Genomic DNA, 13,568 nt, shown 5'->3' on the forward strand with positions numbered 1-13,568 from the left:
TTTACATAGACCTATATTATCAAGAGGTTTTCATTTTGGATTAAACATTGATTAAACAGAACAGTCTATGTTAGATTTTTAAAATAATAGCTAAACCGATAAACCGATCCCATCGCTGAATAAAAATCGTGTGCCGTGTGTGGTAATGCATATTCGCCTGAAATATAAACCGATCCCCCTTATTATTGCATCGTCCCTTTCGCATGCAAGTTATTCCCTCGTTGCCTGATTATTATAATTAGGTTTTGTTGCCACCGCTGAAGCGTAGCAGTAACTGGGGCATCGCAGAGATATGGGCTGGGTGGACAGCACTGGAGGTGGGGCAATGCCGCCGCCAGCTGCTGGCTGGCTGACTGACTGACAATTTAGAGCTCGATTAACTCCTACAATTTGAGACGCTCTCGTTCGACTCAGATTTCGCAGCCAAGACGGAAGCCAAAATTAAGGTAGGGTTGGGGTTCAGTTTGGGGTGAGGTAGGTGGTCGGGGTCACCTGGCTAATCAAACAGATTGAAGGGAGCGCACACACACACACACACAAGCAAACACCCACTAGCAAACACATACATATATATATGTATGTATATATTTGTGTCTATATATATATCCCATCTCCATCAATCTGAAGCACGACTGCCATTCTCCCCCCGGCAAATGGATGGCCCCAAATTGAAAAGAATTTAGCTTGGAGAGTCTCTCCCCGAGGCAATTGAGAAATGCAATAATGGTCAAGAGGGCAGATGGATGTAAGGGGAAAAACCGCTAATTGAGCAAAGCAATTTATTTTTACAAAAAAAAAAAGAGAAGACGAGGAGATTCCTCCTATTCCTATTAACATCATCCTCCAGTTTTTTTGCCAATCAAAAATAAGGACGCAATTGAAGTGGGGGAAATTTCTAGTGTGGGCGGACCATGTTTGGCAAATATTGATTCAAGCAATTTGCCTAAGGCAATTAAGTTTGATCTTAAGTTTGGCACAATTGGTTATAGACGCTTAGTAAATTAAGCTTCTTACAAAATGAATAAATAACAGAAAACCGTTTCATAACCGGTTCGATGAATACCCCATTTCCTTACAGTTATTGCATGTCACACAACCATTTCCGTTTCACAACCACTGTTCCAACGTTTCATCATTATCTTTCCCATTTCAGTGTTTTTTTTTGTTTTTGTTTTTTTTACAATCACTTAGCTGTGCGAATTTTCTAAAGTTTTCCCAAGCACACCCAATGGATTTGAAATCGTTATGCTCGCGCATTAACCCAATTTACAAAACGCATCGTTTGCAAGACCCACTTTACCCCTTTACTCCCCTTTACCCCCTTTACTCCCCCTTCAACTACCATCAAACCAAATTGCAATTGCTTTGGATTTATAAACAATTTTGCTATTTTCATTATTGAAAACGCAAGACAAGCTAAGTTGTCTGGTGTTTTCAAGGGGCTTTCGGGGCTTTCGGGGTTTTCGGGTCTTTCGGGGAGGTGTTGCATCCGCTAGTTTTGTTTTTGTTCAAGCTGCGGCGGCATCTTCTCATTTGCTCCTCGCCTTCAACTTTTGCCGCTTCACATTCTCATTCTAGCTGCCTGCTGCTGCTGCTGCTGACGATGATGATGAAATCGTCTAAAAATGTTTTTGTTTATTCCTCTATTTTGGTTCGGATCGGGGGTTATACTATCGAACGGGGAGTTTGGGAGGAGATGATGCCGCAATTGCAGCACAGACTCCACAAGCACAAATACAACCAAAAAGAGTTGAAGAGTGGAGCACACAGAAACAAAAATAACATTAATAACTTATCAAAAAAAAAAAAAATTCACAATGTAAATAATGAATATTGGCTTTGCGATTTATTTAATTTATATACAAAAGGAAAACAAAATGCAACAAAACCATATCAAATGTAGATAACATTTGCCGAGTGTATCTTTTTTTTCTTTATCTGCGCACCGATAGATACAAATAAAATGCAGTTGGGCGTCATTTAATGCCGGAGCCATGTGTTCAACACGTTCGCTGGAGGAAAAACAGACAGAAACGGGGGAAGGAAAATGGAGTTGGCTAATGTGCAACCTTAAATAACCGCTGGAAAATTCAGGCTGCAGGTCAGTCAACAGCAGTGGAAAAACGGCTTAAAAGAATGAGAAGCTAAAGGAGAAGAGAGCCAAACATGGAGAACAAGTAAATCAGGTTTTTCAGCCGTCAAAGTATTAACCTTTTGTTGGAGCACCATTGCAGCGCTGCTGGTGAAATATTTCAGGCATTTTACGAGTGGTATATATGCGAGGAATAAATGTACATATATTCCATAAAGCAGAATGAATCGACGGAAGCTCAAAAGGAAGGAGACCAGCTGGAGTCTTTCAGCTGCAGAAACAGAAACTGCAGCAGCTTAGCTCAGGTGTGACAAAAAGGGGCAACGACGAAAAACACAGGTGGGGAAAAAAACAACTCCCCAATCTCACGTCGAGCTAAAGAAAATGCTGTATATTTCGCACTCGTGCCGAGGTCAAAACATTATATTCTTCTTGTTTTTACCTCACTATTAGATCAAATATGTGGCTAATCAAAATATGAAAATATTTTCAACCATTTATAGCCACTTACTCGTATGTTTAAGGGGTTATATCCAGTTGCAAGGCCAAAAAAATGAGCTTTTTTGAAAATTATTTTTGGAGAGGCTATTTATTGTATGTATACGTGTTATATATGAAAAGATAGGTAATTTTTTCTAGTTTTAGAATACATTTTTGAAAAAAAAAAATTTTGGACTCCGTCGGTCCTGTAGAGGATCTCCCGAGGGTCCACTTCAAAAAAGGGTTTTGCGGTGAGGAAAATATCTCCGGTCCAAATGATCAGAAATACAAAAAACCAGAAGGATTACGTAAAGAATAGACAAATGCTGGTAATGAGACTTGGGATTTTCAAAATTTTGATTTTTGACAAAATGGCGGCTTCCCAAACATAAAACTTTGTTTTTGGCACAAAAATTTCAACTTTAAAGTGGCTAAAAAAATCGAAATTTTTGTCGGAGCCAAAATTCCAAGTCTCATTACCTGAAAAAAATATCTAAGAAGAGAATGTGAAAGTTTCAAGTCAATTGGTCAAGTCGTCTCTGAGAAATTTTCCTCACCGACTTTGAAGACATAGTTTCGAGAAAAACGCATTTAAAGTTTTGGCTACTAGTTGAACTACATGGGAGACGTCTTTACAAATACACTGATTACTCCAATACTATTTACCGGAATACTTTGAAATTTTCAGATAATCTTTTTAGATATATATACATTCAAAAAAGGCAAAAAAAAATTTTCGATTTTTTCAAAATCGCAACTGGATATAACCCCTTAACATGAAACGATCACAACTCGATTGGCCATTCGGAGTTGGAGTTTAAAGGTACTCGTATTTACCCTTCTCAACACTGGTTAAAGTCGAAACGGTTGGAGACTTTTGGCGGCCAGTGTGGCAGCGGCAAGTGGCGCGCACGATTACTCACATGTTCGACGACCCCCCTCACAGCGGCTCTGCTTTTGAGGTCACTTCAAGTGGCTTATTTCCGCCTTTTTGCATGCTGCTTTTGGATTTGGCTGCCTGAGAACTTCCCCCCCATGCCTTCTCAAAAAAAAACCCCTGGTCTTTGGGTCAGTTTCGACATGTGATGTAGTTAACAACAGAGACAGGGATGGCTAAGAAAAAGAAAACAGCCAAGTAGCTACACCAAAGAAAAATAACATAAAAAAGAAGTACATTTTAAAAAACCACCAAGATAGACTGCAAGAGGACCTGGAAACATATGCAATGCATCAATTAATCAATCAATCAAGAAAACTTCCTGGGAAATCGCCCAAAACCGTGTTAGTTTTAACATAAACGTGTCTGCATAGATGAAGGGTCACAAATCACTCAAGATCACTCATGACATCACCCAGGACATACTCGTAAATTGCAAATATATTCGATAAGTAGAAATTACATCAGGATGGGCTTTCCTTTAAGGAAATATCTCTTAAAAGTCTGACTATGTTCAATGTGCGCCAAGCAAATATAGTTCCATTACACCTCTCGCCCGATTTACAGGGTATTTTTGGCTCTCTGTGCGGAAAAGTAGAACACACTCGCACACAAAGGCAATCAAAAAGCCAAGAGTGGACGCTGCAACAAATCGCCAAGTGTCGATAGCAGGAAAAAACAACAAATGAAATGTGGCTGCAACACACACACACACACACACACACACTACACACACCCATCTATGTGGTGAAAAAAAGAAGAAGAAGAAGGGGAGTGCAGTGAAGGCAGTGAACTGCATTTTGTTCAATTTGGCTTTTTGTTTTGCTCTTTTATTTCGCTTCTTTTGTTACTGCGCCATTGACTCTTTCCTTTTCAGGCCTCTTTTGCTTTTGCTTTTGCTTGGCTTATGCTTTGTTAACCCGCTCGCCATCATTTTAACCCAAATTGCAGTTGTTATTGTTGTTGTTGTTGATGTTTTTGTTGGCAGTGCAACTCTAGAATTGCAACAGCTACCACAACATCAACGTGCCACACCAAAAAAAAAAAAAAAAAAAAAAGAAACAACCGCACCCCAAAGAAAGCGAAAAGCTGCAACGGAAGTTAACTCAATTTCGTTTATTTGTTAATTTAAATTTTCATATTTCAGTTGAGCGGCTTGCGAAAAAAAAACAGCAGGAAACCAAGAAGATGGAAATGTATGGGGGTGGTGAGGTAGGCGGTGAAAGAGCCAGAGAGGAGGTAATGTACTTGGTGCTCGGTTATACTAAAAAAAAAAAAAACAGAACAGGAAGCCAATAAGCGGGGTGAATCGGGGGTTGGTTGGTCGGTCGGTCGGTTCCACTTCAGTGGCATTTAAAAGGGAGTGTTTAAAACAGAAGGTAGACGACAGATGTTGCAAGAGCTTGGATAACTTTCGAACCTATAAACGAGCTTAAAAAACATGCACATTACCCCAATTTGTTACCGAATCTGGTTCCCAAGTGATAAGATTACACATTAATACATCACTCGAGCAATTGCAAAGAACACATATTTCCCAATACAACATTCGTCGATGACTCGACCAACAGAAATTAAAATTAAACCAATTGAAGTATTACTGCAACGTCGGGTCGCAACGTAATCGATCCATTTAAGTTAGCTAGCTATCGAAATCTCGGTGCCTCGGTGCTAAAAAAAATCGAACGAAATCGAGTGGAGTGAGAACTGTTTACATTTCACATTTATCGCGGCGCTGCAGATAACAAAAGTAAGCCAAAAGCAAACCAGCCCTGAAAGTGGGACACAGTCTTGTTCGGAAATGTTGGGAGATTAACATACGTACATATATGATATAGGGAAGGGGTTGGGGACCCAGGTTCATATTATTGAGATGGTATCTCGTGACTCATGAGGGCTGTAAATGAATGTGCTGCGCTGGGGATAAGATATGGTGCGTTCTGATAAGATAATTTTGAATTTAAAGTTATATTCATTGATAATAGATTGCTGCTGAAACAATCTCTTGCAGTATGTGGATGCAATAGGCTCAGTTTTAAAATTTGAATTGTATGGCTTCAGCTGCTCACGTGATCATCTCTTTTGAAAATGTTTCAGTTACTCAACCACTTAGTTCGGTCTGAACTTCTGTTGCACCCACTGTTGTTGCCACCTCACTCCCCCATTTATCTGTCTGCTGAATTGATGATGTTGATGACGTCTGGCGGCGGCAATCAGAGCAATCAGGCAATTCAATCAGTCGCAAGGCAGACGCAGGCTCGCTCTTTCAGTATTAGCCCCCCTTTACCGCCCCCCTTTGCCACCCCCCTTTACCGCTCGAATACCGCTCCACATATCCATACATCCATCCATCCATGGTACCCCTAATTCCCCCGCCTACGTAGACTCCCTCTCGTTCCAAGTGGAGTTTCCTAGTGGAGTTTCTGTTGGCCCCGCAGCTGAAACTGAAGTGAGGCCAATACTGAAATCCCCTAGACTCCTCGTAGAAGGATTTACTTGTCTTTGTCTGATAGTTGAATAATAAAACACCAAAAAAAATTATTTCGTTTTACATAATACATAAAATATCTTTGAAATCGAATTAATTTTGCAAAAAATAGATTAGACCATAAGATTAACAGGTTTTTTTTACAAAGTGTAATAAAATATGGTACGTTAAACTATAGGTGAAAATGTTGAAATTGTTTCCAGTGATATAGGTTATTGTTTGGCTTGAGACATCGCTCCAAAACTTTTGCCGGGGAACAAGTTGTTGACAACAAGAAACGGAGCAGCGGAGAAGGAACACGGAGCTGCAGCGGTGGAAATGCTCCACTTCAAGTGGCAAAAGAATCAGAAAAGGACACACAAACACACAAGGCTAAGTTGCGCATAATTTCTAAATAAGAGCATTCGAATTCCGAACCCCCTTTTCTCCCCGCCCCATCAAAAACACAGACACTCCAAAAAATACAAATAAAAAAAAAAAAAAAAAAAAACAGTGCAGTCAACTTGTGTTGTTATCGCCTGTCAGACAGCAGCCAAGAATAAGAAGTTTTATTTCCACTTATCCCCCCCTTGTGGCCCCACTCCAGAATTTATACATAGTTGAGGGGTCTCTTAACATTTCCCTTCTCGTAGCCCCAACGATAAGGAGCTGCATTTCCAGCTGCATTTTCCAGTTCATTCTATTCTTTATTATTTCTTTCTTAATTTTAATTAACGCCTGCAACGTCTGCGTCTGGGATCACAGAGATTGAGGGGCCGAACCCCAAAAGAGGGGGAACTGGGATTTAATAAGGGAAAGTACATGTTCCGAATCATGTTATCTAATTAAAATGGGGAAACAACAGCAGTCTGAAAGGAAATTATCTATTCCGCTTGGCGGCAATCTCGTCCGCAGATGAGATCACTTGAAATATATTATTTAAATTGCTTGATGAGGGAAATGTATATAGTAGATGTATGGACCTTAAGTGATATGGAAGAAAGGATCAACAGCTTATACTTTCAACTTATCTAGTAATGTTTCTCCAATGCGACTGACTGGATGTATGAATAAAGCGCAAGATGAAAAGAATCACCAGAAGGGATGCAAAAGCTGCCAATTGAATGGTAAAAGCCGAGAGATAAACCTCGGGAGGAGCATACATTTTGTGCGAGAAATATAGAATAGAGATTGCAGAACAAGATTGCTAAGCTTATTTCCATGCTTTCCATACATCGAATTACTCACTCTTTTATTCGTGAATCATCGGACTTTGTCAATCTTTATTTCCACAGTGTTCCTCGTTGGTGATTAAAGAAAAACAGCTTCGATTATCGTAAGCAAAGTGGGGGAAATGATTCACGGTTGGAAAACATGGATAAAGAAATATGTTTAAATAGTTGTATTAGGAGAATTCCTTATTGACAAAAGATCCATATTTGTTCGAGAAAAATGCATAAAAGTATTTGTGGTGAATCGGAGAATTTTGGTCCATCAAAGTCGGTCGACGAAATGCCTGTATTTCGCTTTGATTGAGGCCTTCGCATATTTGTATGAAACCATTGCAAAATGGCCAACTGCATAAGCTCGCCAACTTGGCCAGAAGGCGTGGTCAGTGGGCGGACGGGAGCAAGCTACAAGTTACATGAATTCCGGTTGCTGGGCAATTTGACAAAGCTAATCAAATCTCTCCCCTTCATTGTCGTTTTGTTCCTACAGAGTAAAGCTCCCCGCCCCCCCAATTATTTCCGATGCCATGCAAATTCCAAAATCCCCACTCCGCACATGAACGGATGCTACACAGAGAGTTGTACTCGTATATATACACTCAATTTTTGATATCTACCTTCGACAGTAGCTGAAAATACAGTACTGTGCAAGTGCTGTGGAAGAGCGACGAATAGTTCTGCGACAAATTCCCTTGAAGTAGGCAACGATTTATGTGCCACTTCAGAGGGATTCTATGTTAACTTGACTCGCTAGCGAGAAGACCACTCGGCGCTTCCCCCACTCTTGCGCCACTCGACGAGGCAGCACTTCATTCCGGAAATGATGGGACAATTATTTAAGTTGAAATTATGCTTTACTCTCTGCCTAATTATTCATTAACCGAAGTGGAAAGGGCTGCAGAAGACAGAAATTTGTTATTCCAGCGACTTTATTTTATTGGGTAGCGCAAATACAAGACAAATAGAAAATTATCCAACTAAAGTACAGCATCATAAAACTTGTATTAAGTTAAGATTTGTTTTAGTCACAAAATAGACCATTATGCCAGCGAATAAATTCATGATTACTATGGTACATTGACAGCTCGTAGGGATGTGAACAATCCGGAGGATTCAACAAGCAAAACTTACAGAAACACAAGCTCAATAGAACAAAGAAGCTGAAACAATTGACTTTCTGCATCGAGGAAGTTTTCCTCATGCGATAAAAATGAAAATCAAAATGAAAATGATTTCGGCAAATCAACACGTTTTTGTTATAGCCACATTCTCCTTACGTGCCTGTGTGTGTGTTTTGAACAAATCTCAGTCTGCATGAGTTGAAGTTAAGCCAGTGAGAGAAATTAGTGAAGCTTAAGATGTTTTTAGGGATCATAGTTCAGCTAAAAATTATTTCAATAAAATTCGCACCCTTTGACTGCGATTGTTGTGCAATTTTTTAAGCACAATGTTTTTCCTTATTTAAAGAAGTAAACTAATCACAGTTTAAAATGTTCTCCCTATGTATTTTTGATAATCTCTCCCTCCTCCCTTTCCCCCAACTTTCTCCTCCTTTCTCTTCAACTGAGAGCCGAGTTGCCATTGCAGTTGTTGTTGATTGAATTGTGCGAACCGAAAGTCGAAAAGTTTTCAACGAGCGTCTAATAGCAAATTGTGTGTGAATGGTTTTGTTTGGGTGGGTAGGTGCCTAGCATGAATATATAATGAAAACTTCTCACGCACCCACACACACAAATACCCACAAACACACACACACACACATACAGAGGCCAACACAAAGGGGCTGAGAGTTTTCACCAGGACTCCTGGGTAAATGGGCCAATAGAGGAAAAGCCGGGCAATACAGAAAGTCTTGCGTTACGTGGAAAAGGAGTTAACCAGTTAGCGCGAAGAGCGGGAAAAGTGGGGAAAAGTGGAGGAAAAGTGGGGGAAAAGCGGAAAAGTTGGAAGTGGTGCATGGGGCCACGCCGCGACATTGACTTTGAAAATTAGTTTACGTCAGGAACAACACCACGCCTCCGTCGAAGCAGAACCTAATTAGTGGCGGATAATTAGTGTTGGCAAATAAACTGTGACTGTGTGACTGTGTGACTGTGTGACTGTGGTACAGTGTTGTGGGGGTCACCATAGAATGACTTGCACACTTGTCTGCAATTTCGGTAAACATGCTGCCTATGTGGAAAATAGTAATTAGCCTGGTCACACTTAAAATGCTCTGCTCCAGACACATTAGTACAATTTAATGGACGAGATTATACCTCAATAGTGTGCCACAAAGAGTGGAGGCTCGCACCAAACTCAGTGAGATAATCAACAATAATTGACTAATGAAAACTCCACACTCTCAATATAATCAGCTAATAATTATTCCATGTAAACCTATTCCATAGATTACTTGAAACACGAACGTGACCAACTGGCATTGTGTGATTTGTCCTGTGACTTGGCTTCCTAACTTTTCCCCAAACCGAAAATAATAAAATGCACATAAGTAGGCAAAACAAAAGGCTGGCAAACTAGGTAGCTAACTCCTCCGCATTTTTGGGCGGTGTGCGTGTAGTAAATTGTGTTTGATTATCAAGCGGCAAACAAAAGGGGCGCCCAGGTGCGTTTCGGGTGGGATTAAAAACAGACCAGTCAGGTGGGGAAGGACTACAGATTACTTTGTGCTGGCGGCTGACATTTTGACGTTACGAGTTCTAGGGACTACGATACCGCCAAAAGTGAAAGGCAAGGAACGGAAGCAAGCCAAAATAGGAAGCTTTGCTTTCGTGACCTCCACTCCACTCCACTCCACTTTGTTGAACTCGCAAGCAAGCAACCCTTTTTTGACTGCATAAAAGTTTATGGACAAGAAAACGGAAAATATTTAATTAAATTCCATCGATTTTGGCGCCCCCCACCACCGACCACCGGCCATCGTTGGTCGGCCTTTTTCGGAATCTATCAATTACTTAATTAAAAATAGCCAAAAAATAAATAAATTATGGTTTATTAAAATGAAATAATTGCCTGGGCGGCAGTGCCAGAGGAGAAACGAAATATTTTCGAGTGAAATATATGACCGACGGCGAGAAAGAGTGGAAAAGAGAGCAAAATGAGACAAAAACCAGGGCACAAAGTGTCAACCATAAAATTTAAATGCGATTTATATGCATTTTTAACTCCATAAAGAACATTCGCATGTGCATGAGAGCAGCAGCATGGCATCCAGAAAGTGTCTGAATGGGGCAAAAATCCAAACATGCCGGCAAGTGCAGTAAAATATAATCAGTGAAGGGGTAATCCAGCAGCAGCTCCAAATGCTCCTCATCCTCTCCGAAGCCCGGAGCCTTCAACACCAAATGAACTCTCAACTGCGGTCGCACGAGCTACACAAAAATTATTTTTACTGAAAAAGGAAGAGATGAAGAACTAGTCCTTAAACCGATGCTTGAATGCCCTAACACTATTATCTACTGAAAAGAACTTCACTTTGTGAAACCTTGCAACTAATGCAAATATAAATTATTTTTTATTTAATATACATTATGTATTATATTTTCAAAAAGTATATTAAAACAACAACCTAGTCGGAAAACGAATTAAACATTGGGAAAACAGAAGCCTTATAAAGGAATTCGACTTTATGGCTGCTCATCTGGATAAGAGCGGAAAACTGAATACTCGTACTTCCCCCAGATCCCAGTTCCCCTAGAAAGTTTGAGGTATGAAAGGGAATACGGCAGACCAAACACCAATAAAGGGAGTTGGGATGGCTAATAATATGGGGATTTCGTTGGCATCAGACACAAATAAAAAGTTGAAAAAAAAATGAAATGTTTGCCCATTTATAAACGGATTAATCAATGGAAAAAGTTGCGAAACATTAAGGCAACATGAAATGAATGAAAGTCAAGTGCTCAGAAACATGATTGCCATTTTGTAACATCAAATAAAATTGTTAAAAATTTGAAGAGAATATTTTTGTTGAGTTTTGATTAAAATGAGTCAAAATCGTTTTCAATCAATTTTGAGTGGCTTACCAACCAAACGATTACGTGACGACACTTCCACTAAATTAGCTTCTAAGAAAGGCGACTCACCTGAAACGAAAACAAAAGAAATTGATTAAAACTCGAATAACTTGGTATTGTTCTAGAGCTTGGAATAAAAATGCGAGGGGGTTTTAGATTAAAGTAAGGGGTCACTTAAATAATGCCACACAAAAGGGCGAGAGACACAGCTGCCATGAGACCATCAAGACAGACGACTTGGGGCATTTATTTCGTGGGGTACACGTCTTACTCTTTCTTCTGGGCATTCGTGTATATTTGTATATTTGTGTGTCCCAGTTATGTGTGACATAAACAATAACAATGACTTCTCGACGATGAACTCGTCGCGCGTTATCTGCCCAATTAAACGCCAACTACAAGCGGCAAAGCAAACATTCAGGGAAGGAGGTACAAAAGAAAAAAACAAGGGGGCCGTAGTCGTTGGAGGAAGCTGTCCAAACATTTGCAGCTCCTAAAACAAACTGACCGACCATCTGCCTATTGAACAGAAAATTCTTTCGAGGAACTTTATATATTGGCTGTAAACAAGCAATTGGGGGGCAGGCTCAATTTCAATGCTGACGAGGGTATTATCCCTCAGACACGATACGAAAATGTGGCGCCCTCGGTTGGACCTTTTATTGGAACAATGGGTGTGGGGAAGAAATGAAATAAAATTTAAGTATGGTGCAAGATATAGCAATGAAAGTACACAAAGTTATGAAGCAATGCAAGTGTGCGATTTAATAAATATCAGCTAGTGAATTGATTCACTTGTTGTTCCCTGCCTGTTTCACTGCTCAAGTTAAGTGTGCCAAAAAGCCAAGAACGACAAATAAACTGGTAAACAAACAAACACACGCGACCAAAACCAAACAGACACAAAATACAGAAAATCTTTGAGGGACCGATGGAAAGTCATGAACAACATTCGGGGGCTAAGTAAATAAATATACAAAAATCAAATAAAAATTGGGGGGGGAACGACAAGTAACAAAAATTGTCTTGCTCTCGAGCGTTTGAAAGAAGAAATGCATTTTGGCAGCATTTGCGCAACGGGGATTCCCCGCCAGTTTTTCCGTTCCTTATCTTGGCAGAAATGGTAAAAGCATGCAAAGCAGGACTCGCAGGAAACGGGGGAAAAACTGATCACCTTAAATAAGTCAGAGGAATTGTACAATTTCTGGAAAATATTCTCCTCTGCATAAATTGAGTCTTGGATTGGAAGTGAATAAAAGCATTAGGATGTCTAAAAAATAAAACGCCTTTTAAACAACAAAAAATTGATTCAATTTAAAAGTGCATTGAATCTGGGTTATGGTTAAAATACAATGTTGAGTTTTTAATTGCTTTAAGGAAAACAAAGTTATAACTCTTGGATTTTGTTTTTCTTTCCCTAATTCCCCACCCATTTCCAGCCCTTTTTCTGAGTGGCTGATATATGAACATAGGCCGACGTTGGAAGTTATGCAAAAAACAAGGGAAATTATTTTTAAACTTACGAGGACAGAACAAGGAGACAGGGAAAGGGCTAAATAAATCTTGTACAACTCGTTGCAGGGAGGCAAGTGGTCAGCACAGAGAGAAACATAAAAGTAGAAAGTTAAATATTAACATTTAACATCCAATATCCCAATTTGCCTCTCCTACAAAATTCCTATCTGGTTTTTTCCGATAATAGGCGACCTACTAGGGTGTATTTTTGCTCCTGAATTTATTTCTTTCTGTGCATCAACTTCCATATTGATGTTCCAAACGCATGTGTGTGTATGCGTGTGTGTGTGTTTATGTGGCCGCGTGAGTTGCACAAATTTGTTTGAAGTTCCGAGGCGTCCGAAGGGAGAAAACCAGAAACGTGCCAAGACAATTGAGCCAAATGGCCTGGACTTTTCGAAGCGGGCTCAGAGAATCTGAAACTGCCTTCTGGCTTCTTGTGGCCTGCAACTGCGGCACGGCACGCTAATGGACATAATTACGCCGACAGGGAGTGGGTGATGGGTAATGGGTGAATGGGCGAATGGGTGGGGCTGTGTGGTTCCGGGGAAGCCATAAACCAAGGACTAAACTAAACGACAATTAATGACAGTGCATGATAGATAAAGAGCCCCGAGGCAGGGAACTTGGCCAACTGATCAAACCAAAACAGAAGCAGAGAACTGGAGAACTGGAGAAGTGGAGAAGCGGAGAATCACCAAGGGAATAAGGGAATAATAAAGGGGCAGACACAGAGATGGAAAAAGAGTAGAAATATGAAAGTGGGGAAGGGGAATCCCCTTTTCAGATACGGCTGAGAAATGCTGATTGAGGCCTGCGACTAATGACTTTT

The 13,568-nt window shown here is 40.2% G+C and overlaps 1 protein-coding gene across 12 annotated transcripts in view; it reads right to left on the minus strand.

Moving 5' to 3' along the window:
* The window catches only part of LOC108092860 (protein sidekick), a 79,010-nt gene that overhangs the window by 43,822 nt on the left and 21,620 nt on the right, over positions 1 to 13,568 (minus strand). For 8 of the 12 annotated variants that reach the window (XM_017192689.2, XM_017192687.2, XM_017192688.2 and 5 more), the window contains exon 3: positions 11,231 to 11,290. The exons of the other annotated variants lie outside the window; for them this stretch is intronic. In XM_017192689.2, coding sequence (XP_017048178.1) covers positions 11,231 to 11,290 — 60 coding nt within the window. The remainder of the gene's footprint in view (positions 1 to 11,230; positions 11,291 to 13,568) is intronic. 12 annotated transcript variants of the gene reach the window in all.

The sequence above is a fragment of the Drosophila ficusphila genome, unplaced genomic scaffold (genome assembly GCF_018152265.1).
Source record: "Drosophila ficusphila isolate 14025-0441.05 unplaced genomic scaffold, ASM1815226v1 contig_198, whole genome shotgun sequence".
Lineage (NCBI taxonomy): Eukaryota > Metazoa > Arthropoda > Insecta > Diptera > Drosophilidae > Drosophila > Drosophila ficusphila.